The following is a 10,640-nucleotide window of genomic DNA, read 5'->3' as shown; positions in this document are numbered from 1 at the left end:
TGGGCAAGGTATAGTTTATTTATGATTTTGATTTTTGCATAAATATTGGAGTATGATCCAGGCATAAAAGTATAAAATTATCTAACATTCTCATCTTCAAAGTAAATCTATCTAAGGCTGCAAATTGGTCAGGTGAATGTATTACTCCATTGGGTTTCAGCTTATTAAATTCGACTCAATCTGATTTGTTGAGTTAATGTACGTGATTCATTGAAAAGTCATGTTCAGTAGTAAGGCATTTATTTCTTTACTAGATAAAGAACAACTCGACTTACAAACTGATTGGGTTTAAAAACAACAGATATCTAACTTAATCAAGTTTGATCTAACTCAACTCGAGAACTCATTAATTTTTACCATACATTGCATATCAATGACATTAATTATAGATGAAAGGCTTTGTGAAGATTTAATTGACTATTACCAATATCATTTTTAGTTTTCTCACATGCTCTTCATTTTATTATCAATCCTTTCCACATGTAAAGGAGTTCTCTCTTTTTTTTTTTAATTTTCTTATTTTGATCTTGTGTCTAATCTAATCCAATCTTACCTAGAGGCCATGCTTGGCCAAACCTTAGACAAATGGACCAAAAGATCTACAATACTTCGTGGATTGATAGACCTGATCGATTATGAAGGGTTGGAATCCAAGTCCACCAAATTTTTTGAGGCATGTTGGATATGTTTGAAGTAGAAAATTCTTGTGCATTGTGGGTATAGAAAATCTGACATGGAGTGCATCGCTTTATATGATTGATCCGTGTAGCCATCGCTTTTCAATGTATATTTAATGCTGCAGTTTTATTTTTTTTGTTTGAAAAATTTTAAATAGAAAATACTTCTTTTTTGAAAAAATTATAACATCTGATTTTATATTATAAATCCTACATGTAAAAATTATAATTTTGATGCAGGATATCATAATATGCCACAGGATGTCATAATTTTTTCAAAGAATAAGAGTATTTTCGTCATTCAAAAGTTTCAAATGAAAAAATAAAATTGCATACATTAAATACGTATTGAAAAGTGTTGGATAAAAATATTTTTTTTATATTATGACATCCTGAGTATATATTATGACATCTGGATCATATTATGACATCTTGTATGTAGAAAATCATAATTTGACACAGGATGTCATAATATGTCATAGGATGTCATATTTTCTGGACATATTATGGCATACTAGTATAGAAAGTCATAATATGCCATATGATGTCATAATTTTTTTGAAAAGATAGAATATTTTGTCATATAAAATTTTTAAACAAAAAAATAGAACTGGAGGTATTAAATACGTATTGAAAAGCGGTGGTTACATGGACCAATCACATAAACGGTACGCTCCACATGGATTTTCTACACGCCTGTAGTGCACAAAGAATTTCTCAATTTTAGACAGGCATCAGGAGATTCTTGGTATGATAGAGCATTCAAGAGTCCTATGCTACCTCAGGTTCCTATCATAGGAAGGCCCTTCGGATGTCTGAGCGTACTGAGCTGGAGGATTTATTCGTAGATGACTTGAGGGTGGCAATCCAGGGCACTATCGATGATGGCCAGAGTTATCCTGATCAGGTCAGTTTTCAATGCTATTTCTATGTATCTTCTGTCTCATACATTATGCCGAAGATACCTTGATGAGGCTGAAGCAGTAATTTAGAAATTTCTCTGGGCTCCCACAGAGAAGGGGCGGGGGTCTGGTGTTCAATTGTGGCTTGGGATGTGGTGTGCCTCCGATCTGTAAGGGGGGTCAGGGTGTGCAGTCTCTGCAAGTCCGACGTGAGGTATTGATTGCCCGTCATGCTGCGAGATTTTTATTACAGCTTGATAGCCCATGGAGTATGATGATGTGCACCAGGCATGGCAGCTGGAGCCGTGAGGGGAGATCCATGCTAGTCGGAGTAGCTCCAACATTTGGAAGGAGATAGGTCATCGTGCTCCTGATGTCTTGGCCCATATGACGTGGCTTTGGGTGATGGACAGTCGATTGACCTCTTGCATGACCCATGTTGTCCGAGCTTCCTTTGACTCGATGGTCGGCCTTCTTCAGCACTGAGATTGGGATAGAGCCGGGTGTCTAACCTTTTTCAGCCACAGGAGAGAGATGGAACCGCAGTTGATTGCAGGCTATTTGACGATTCACTTGCGAAGAGGGTGCTGTCTCAGGCGATTCCATCCTGGGGCCCGGAATCCAGGTTTGGCAGTCTTCATACACTTCTAAGGCTATTTCTAGGAGCTCTATGAGATTTACAGAGGTGAGCCGAGGAGGTTGATGGATGGTGCATAGATCTGGAGACTCCGGATTTATCCCAGGGTGTGCTTTTTCTTTGGAAGATTCTTGGCATTGGCTACTTACTAGAGCTTTGCTAAGTGCAGAGGGATGGACATTCTGATTGCATACTCTTGCTGCGAGTTAGAGGTTGAGATCTTAGAGCATACGCTTTTTTAGTGCCCCTGAGCATGATGGGTGTGGCAGCTAGCTACCCCCATTCTGGATACTTTTATGGAGCAGCCTACCTAGTTTTTTTAGAGGACTTGAGGCAGAGCACAGAGTTTGAGGCCACTAGACTTGTTGCCACTAAAGCAGCTTATTGCTTTTCATATCTGGCTTGCTGGAATGCGGTGTCTTTGAGGAGACTTGACAGTTGCAAGGATGGTTTTTGAGAGGGCTATGACCCAGGCTATGGAGATTGTGGATGCTGTGCCTTCTGATTTGACCTTCAAAACTCAGGATACCTAGGACTCCCTTCCTTCTCCTAGAGCGCGTAGGAGAGTCTTCTTCTCCTGGAGCCCCTACCTCCATCATTCTGAAAGTCAATTTTGATGGTAGTGTGACCGATTGGAGAGGAGGCGCTGGCTTTATGATCCATGGCCCCGACTTCGTTCATCGTGGCTGAGGTGTTCAGCTTGTGGATACTACGGTACCCACTGCAAAGTGGAGGGCGGTCTGGAAAGGCATCGTCTATGCGAGAATGATTTTTGGGCCGACCAACTGGTTGTGGAGGGGGACTCATACACTAGTGGCTTGGATGCAGGGGCCTCATGATGTGCTGCTACCTGTAACCCCATGGTGCGTGATATCCAGTGTCTGATGCGGAGACGTCTCTTCTATAAAATTTGGCATATCTATCGTTAGGCGAACAGTACGGTGGACTGATGGTCTTGTTGTTATTCAGTATTCTAGTAAAGTTTGGATGATGTCTCTTTTTTATCAATATATATATATATATTATATATTTATTTATTTTTTTTTTTGATTTGTTAATTGTACTCATATTAAATAGTAGAAACAATGCCTTACCAAAAAAAAAAAAAAAACAAAACAAAACAAAACAAAACAGAACAGAAGCCGGTCATATCCAGGATTGAGCGATCGAGCTTGTCGCTTCTATATGGTCGAACCAAATCGCATCAACGAGAGGGGAGTCTCCAATGGACGGAGGAGGCGAGAAGAAGCGGTGGCGTGCGAAGCGCTGCTCCGCGCGTTGCTCGAGTGCCACCGGCGGATCCGCGACCCCTGGCAGCGGGAGGCGTCGTGCCGCCACCTCAACCGATCGCTGGCAGAGTGCATGGTCTCGGCGTGCTGCCCGGAGGAGTCGGAGGCCGTTCGGAGCCTCTGCTCCAGCGCTGGCACCACCCTCAAGCGGACGCAGTGCCAGCAAGCCAAGCTCTCCCTCTCCATCTGCCTCTCCTCCCATCAAGAACCATCATAACTAGTGCCAATTGCAACCCTAATCATCTCACACGCGTTTCTGTTCCTTAATTTAATTTTGGTAAGTATTCTTTTCCATAGTTCGGATGTTGGAGTGTTTTAGGTTGATCACATCCATTGGAGTTTGTTCTTGGTCCATTTTAGTTCTGACCATATATCAGTTTTTAATATTTCCCCTTTTTTCTTAGATTGAAGAGTATAGATGTTGGCGAATTTGATGATGCTATTGGATTATTTTTCTATTCAAAGAATTTATTGTTGGATTTTATGCTTTTATGATAGATGATCTTTCTTTCCCTTGGCAAAGTTGTGAAGAATCTATATGTATGGGGTTTTTGAATGATTTTCTTCAAACAGTAATGGAAACTTAATTACCAGAGTTCTAACTTAAAGAAACATTTTTGGTCCCTTGTTGGCAAGAATTGTATCACTTGTTTCTCCACTTCTTGATGGTTAAACTTATGAATTAGTTAATAGTTTGTGCAAACTACCTTCGAAATTCTAGGTGGGAGTCAAAATCTGAGTCCTGATTATTTGAGTTAAGTTAGAAAGTTGAACATCTAGTCATTAACAGTAACTATTTGCACTTATCAGGAGTTTCTACCCTGTCGTGGCATAGTAGTTTTCTGCATATCTCATTGTTCAAGTTTTCAGTGACTGACATGAAAGCCAGTTTTAAAAGTATTACTTGCATTGGAAAATGGGAAACAACTTTAACCTTTGATGAGAGGCAGGAAAACATAGAAGAAATCTTGCACACTCATGTGAACTTGATTTGCTTGGGATGTGTCATTCATTAAAAGTGGTCCTTGAACATCTCTTACAAGGCTCTGTTCTTAAATCACATTGACTATATTTAGGACTTGGATTTCAATTGGGCGTTTATTTCTTAGAAATGATATTTTTTTACAGGGTATCACATGCTTAATGGTACTCGGTTTTGGGAACTAAGATTTCTAAAGTGCCATGAAATAAGCAAAAATTTTCCCACTTTTTGGTTCTTTCATCTAGAGTTTCTTTGTGCCCGTCAACATTCCCACCTTTTGGTTCTATTATCTGGGCGCCATCAACATTCTTTTTCCCAGCAACATGTGTATCATGTTAATTATCCCTGCTGATTCTATATTTCAATCCTATTTGTGGTGTATAGTGTTAACAATACCAGTTGAGTTCTCCTGAGACAGTCAATAACTACTGGTATCCAAGATGCCTGTTGGTGCATTCTTTCTTGCTTTGATATCAAACAAAATGGCATATGCTGCTTCAAATTTGATGTAGTAGGATGCAGTCTCTGTAGCTTGGTTCTTTTGATACTCCTTGTTGGAGATCTGGCCAAGGATGCTTCCTCAACTTGGTCATGTGGCATAGCTTGCTTTGTTTCTGTTGTGAATTCAGTAATGGTTATCTAGATGACCATTCTTCTCAAATCAAAACATGAGCTGTTGCATTTCCATGATGACTATGATTTATAAGCATTCTATCAGAAAGCAATACAAAGCTAACGTGTTTCTGCTCACAGGCATAAACCTTTTCAATCATGCTTTGGTTTTCCAATCATATTCTGTTTTTCCCCTTTTTTGTTCTAAAGGTTTTACTGTATTCAGTTATGTGGATTGGGATCTGCCCACATCTGAAGTCAGCAGCTTCATTGTTCATTCCAATTTGAACATAATATTTATTTTGCCATATATAATATAGGACTTTGAGTTTGCTAATTGTCAGTCCTGGATATATCTAAGGAACTATAGCATGCTTGATAGAAGTGAGTCTACTCCACTTATTTTTGGGAAGCAGGACACTACTTTGTAAACGAAGTTGTTCAAATTCATGGAAGAATACCTGTAGTGTTCCAATAATTGAACGGCCTATAAGTATGCTCATCTCTATTGTTTTAGTGGGAGGTTTCTATGATTGGATCTTACTGTTTGTAGAGTTCGTACGCAATTGAGAGAGAGAGAGAGAGGGTTTAGAAAATTCTTAGAATTCTAATCTAGAAAGTGTTCTAGAATCTTAATCATTGAATTTAGGAAAACTTTAGGGTCCCAATCTAAGAAGTGAGAGTCCCCATTCAAATTGTTCAGAATACTGTAAAAAATATTTTTTAAGAATAAATATAAGAAAGGATGTTTTCAAAAGAATCATGTGTATATGCTTCAGTTCAAGTGCATAGCACATACTCCATGTTATTGGAATATAATCTCAAAGGTCGATTCTTTATGCTGATGATATAGCACCATGATAATCTATATATACACACGTGCATTAGCCTGCGTTGAGTTAAAAAGTTCCAAGTTCAAGCCTGGCCCAATTTTAATCAAGCATGAGAAACTAGGCCATGTAGCTCGGTGGGTTGAAAACCTCAACCCAGGCTTAACAAGAATGGTGCTGGTCTGGTCTGGTTTTCTTAAGGTCTATTGAGCCGTTCACTGACAGCTTAAGTTTTTGGGTTCCAGTGTTTAGTTAAGATGGCCAAGGGAAAGATGTCTTTCACCAGTTGCAATGCAATTTAATAGGGTTTTCTCTCTATCTTATTAGGGTGCGTTAGAATAAATGGCTTGTTGTATAGACAAATTTGGTCATGCTGGAAAATAATTTCCACAAACACACCAAGCTTGTTATTGGATTGACTACCTTACTAAAGCTGATAAAAACTTTCTGCACCTCTGTGTTAATGTTTATCATTTCATTTCATCCTCTTGTTAAACCTATATTGGAATTTATTTTATGAGCATGGCAGATGCACCCCTGGTTGAACAGTTTGGTATTTGGAAGCCAAACTCACTCATAAGCAGCATTTGATGATAATTAGGGGCCATGTGGGTGTACTTCTACTAGCACATACTGATAGCTTTGGTGTTGATCAAATTAAGAGAAATCCCCAATATGCAGCATAAGTTGCCGCACTTAAGGATGATCATATTTTTTAATTTGCTCCTCCATAAGTCTATCCTAGCAGAATGAATTTTATTATAACTGAAACATGGGACAGGTCTAGCAATAGTTCTTTATTTTTCATCAGTTGCTTCGATATTTTTAGGACTATATTTGGGATGTCTTCGAGAGTATGACTGGTTGCTGAATTCTTGAGGATCATTGTATTTGCTATTTAGTGTCTGCTCTGGTTTTTCTGTCTTAACATCAATTTCAATTAATTAGATCATAAGATGAGCTAGCAATAGTTCTTTCTTTTGTATTTTGAATTTTAGGGCTATACGTTTGGAGATCCTACAAAGTCAGTTTGATTGCCCAATGATCAAGTTGCAAGTCCATAGTCTGTATATCTTAAGACAAATATTCATATTCTTTTGCCCCCTTTTTTTTATTTTCACGAAGTGATGAGCTCCACTCTATTACTATTGCCATTAAAAATTTAAAACTTCTATCTAAATTTTGATAGGTTGATTCATAACAGCATTAGAAAAGGATATTGATTAGAATGGCCCCTGTTGGTACTTAAAAAGGCCAATGTTTTTGTGATTTTTAACTTCAAATATTAAATAGAATTTCTTTTAGTGATGGCTTCCATGCTATTATCTCATTCTGCTTGATTATTGACTCAGTCAGAATTTCTATCCTCTCTTTTACCCAGTGTCTTCTTAGTATGACCAGGCTTCAAATTTATTTTCATGTACATCATAATTTAGACCTGTTTTGATTGAGTGATATTTGTTCCAGTCAATCTGACACCATGGAGGCTTATTTCAAAACTAATGGGATGAAATTAAAGGAACTAAGGTGCTGTGATTGATTGCCTCAGGAAGAAGATGGCCAATGTCTTTTGAGGATCTTATTGATGTTGGCAAAACCAAAAGGCAACCACTGATTTAATGGAAGAAAGTTCTGATGAAGCTGATGTAATGGATGAAGCATCCAACGGGCATGATCCACTTGTTGAAGATCCTAGTAGTGAGGTTCTTGAAGAGACAGAAGTGAATATCCCAGTTCAGAAGTCCTGTAAAAATGATGATATCCAGGAATATCAGTTATTGTAAGGCCAGACTAATGGAGTCACAAGATTCGCTATCCTGAGCTCTTGCTGGCAATAAAGTAATTTATTCCTACTCTTTATTCATATCTTGATTATCAAATGAAAACATCAGACAAAGATCAAAGGACAAGATCCGATGGTTCATTTTTTTGAGCACTTCATGTTAATGTAGACCTTGGAGATACAAAAATGGAGCGTAAGACTGTTATTCTTCAGCGTGTTCTGGAGAAGGACTATGCCTAGTTGAAGTGAATTCTGATGTAACTAAAATATGATGTGAGGTTAAAAAGTGGTTCTTTCTTTCATATGAAATTATTTTTAGGGCTATATTTAGAAAGTCTAATGCATTAAACGGTTGCTGACAGCTAAATTTAAAAGCCACAACTATCTTCTTCTTCTTCTTTTTCCCTTCCTTTTAATAAAACATTTCTTCTTTCGTTTCATTTTATAAGACATTTCTTCTTAGATAACCTAAGTATATCTTTATTTATAAAAAACATCAAATTGGTTGGCCATGGTCCTCTAAAATGCTGTCACTTCTTGTGATTCCGAACCATAAGTATTGAAGTAGAGTTCTAATTTTCTTTCTAAAATTGGTGGATTAACATACTATTTTCTTTTTCTTGCTTGCGGACTTGATCAAACCCCCTGACCCCGTTATTTTCCTTTTCTTCTTAATGTGTTCTAACATCAGATTATATCTTTATTCAAATCTTTGTATGTCTTTTCTTTTGCATATAAAATCTTTTGATCTGTTTTACAATGAGCTTGTTGAGTGCAGTATCACATTGCAATGTAATTTGCCCTCAAGATATGGTGGTCCACTCTCATTGTAATGCACATTAAATATCTTGAGTTCCTAAATACTCCCAAGGTTACATGTGCGAGTTGCGAAAACAGCTCCACCATTGATGATTCCACACGGAACTGTTTTGATTTTCCCTTTCTTGATTCTGAGAAAAGATTTTGTGCACTTTCAAGTAAGGCCTCGGAGGATAAATGTGCCTGATGTATTGGTGGATGATATGAAAAATTCCTCTTGTTGTGGAACACTTTCAGGTCAGTTTGCCTGGTGCCTGTGGTCCCACTTTTAAAATGTCTGCATGGCTTAGTATCATTCTACTTCATGAGTATGTGGGGTCGACTACATGAATGACCTCTTTTGGCTGGAATTCAATTAATGTTTCCAGCCTGTAACTGCATTAATGGGTGAAATTTTTCTTGAAAATTTCTTGCTTATTTAGTTGTGCTGATGTATCAGGTTGGATATGGAGTCTGCTTCGTTATAGTCTTGCAGAGTGGATGCATAATAATACTCATTGTGTTTGTTCTTCACTTTTTGACCATGGGTCCCATGATTCCACTACCAAGAGATTTTTGATGGTGAAAGGTTGTCTCAAGGGGCTTGCCTCTTGAGCTAGAATCAATTAATTTCCTGAACTTTCAAAGTAATCTTGTCAATAATGAGTCTTTTTTGGATAAATTTTCCAGTGCTTTATATTATGTTATTTTGCTACATTGCAGCTGCTATATTTAGACTCATCATATTTTGCTGATTAGGAACCTTGTTTCTTCTTACGGGAAATTCTGGTGACAGCGTAAGCCCCAGTATACCTTAAACACAGTATAACTATCACTCCATTTGCTACTTTGTGAAATTTTCATGAAGCAATGCTCCTATTTGGCTGTCTTCCGATTTTCTGAGACGTCCATTTGGTGAAACCAGCAACTGGTTACTCTTATTGATCAAGAAAGTTCATAGGACAAGACAGGCAATCTGAAACTATGATACAACAGTGGAATCTGTTGTATAAAAATGTGAAACTTCACAGAAATCATTCTGTCCTGATGCTGTATAAGCATTAATTACACTTTCAGCTTCTGGTGGACCAGCTGTGTGGATCAGCATTGGGCAGAGGAAATTCATATATTATTGAATTGGAAAACAACAATGTATATAAAATAATGGCAATGGATTTCCGGGTACAGATTACAGATGTCCTCAATCAGTTCTTAAATCGTGCTCGACTAATGAGTTATCCTACTAAATACTACAAAACTAAAGCATGGATTGGTGCTATAATCTGAGTAGTTCTGCTTCTTATGATGGATATTTGACCAGTCCTTCCTCCCCCCACACTATTTGGAAGAAAGCAAGCACAGAGAGTGTTTGGGAGGCTTTTTCAGACCAATGCTTTATGCGCTGTCCCATCTATGCAGTTGATGGGGTGAATAATTTCTTGTGATTTATTGTCTATCTAGTTCCCCATGTCTTTTTTCAGGCCTTTGCTGCATGTCTGACTCATCTAAAATAGTTTCTTTGCTTTATCATTCTTTTTAGTGCTCTTACTTTAATGGGACTCAGTCAATGAAAGCATTCCAGTAATTTCAATTAATCTGAAATTAATGTGTGTATAACAGACTAACAGTTCTGTTTGCGGTTGCATGTCATGTTGATCAGCCTACAGTTATAAAATGTCATTCTTTTTGTTGTTGATACAGTGTTGACAGAGTTGATACATTTTGGGAAAGATCAAGACACTGGAGGCTTATTGTCGTCACTGTGCCTCATTGGATTCGGAAGGTCAGCTCTTATCTAAACCCGATGCCTGGACGGCGGCACGGATGCCTTCTTTCTTGATGTATAATGATATAATAGTGAGTTTAGCTTCTGGGTGAGTTTTTCATGAAACTAACCAGATGAATCAGATTCTACAAGCTTAACATGAATAGAAAATGGCCAGTAGTTAAATGCACATGACGGTGTCCTGTATCTTATTGTTAAATTAATGTAGAAGATGAAGAGGCTTTACTCTTGCACATGGTGTGTTGAGGCCTTGCATCACTGCGCGATCTCATGAAGGGATTGATAACAATTGCCTTTTGAGTCAAACCTATCCTGAAGTCATGGATCAGAAAAAGAACATTGCG

At 38.0% G+C, this 10,640-nt stretch overlaps 1 protein-coding gene across 3 annotated transcripts; it reads left to right on the top strand.

The window, feature by feature from the left end:
- Window positions 1–3,386: 3,386 nt before the first annotated feature.
- On the top strand, window positions 3,387–10,531 carry LOC109505771 (uncharacterized). 3 transcript variants are annotated; one of them, XM_019850006.3, is made up of 2 exons: window positions 3,387–3,782; window positions 10,212–10,531. In XM_019850006.3, the coding sequence occupies exon 1, from the start codon at window positions 3,402–3,404 to the stop codon at window positions 3,720–3,722; it is 321 nt and encodes a 106-aa protein (XP_019705565.2). In that variant the 5' UTR covers window positions 3,387–3,401; the 3' UTR covers window positions 3,723–3,782; window positions 10,212–10,531. The 3 variants fall into 3 exon arrangements, with proteins under 3 accessions (XP_019705565.2, XP_019705564.2, XP_029123892.2); XM_019850005.3 differs by lacking the exon at window positions 10,212–10,531 and adding an exon at window positions 7,479–7,789; XM_029268059.2 differs by lacking the exon at window positions 10,212–10,531 and adding an exon at window positions 7,397–7,789.
- Window positions 10,532–10,640: the final 109 nt, after the last annotated feature.

Source organism: Elaeis guineensis, chromosome 2 (genome assembly GCF_000442705.2).
Source record: "Elaeis guineensis isolate ETL-2024a chromosome 2, EG11, whole genome shotgun sequence".
Taxonomy (NCBI): domain Eukaryota; kingdom Viridiplantae; phylum Streptophyta; class Magnoliopsida; order Arecales; family Arecaceae; genus Elaeis; species Elaeis guineensis.
The sequence above is the reverse complement of the archived record's forward strand: the minus strand, read 5'-3'. Positions and strand labels throughout refer to the sequence as shown.

What these genes read in the sequence shown, in the direction of transcription:
- LOC109505771 (XM_019850006.3), top strand. Translation starts at nt 3,402, where the DNA reads ATGGTCGAACCAAATCGCATCAACGAGAGGGGAGTCTCCAATGGACGG.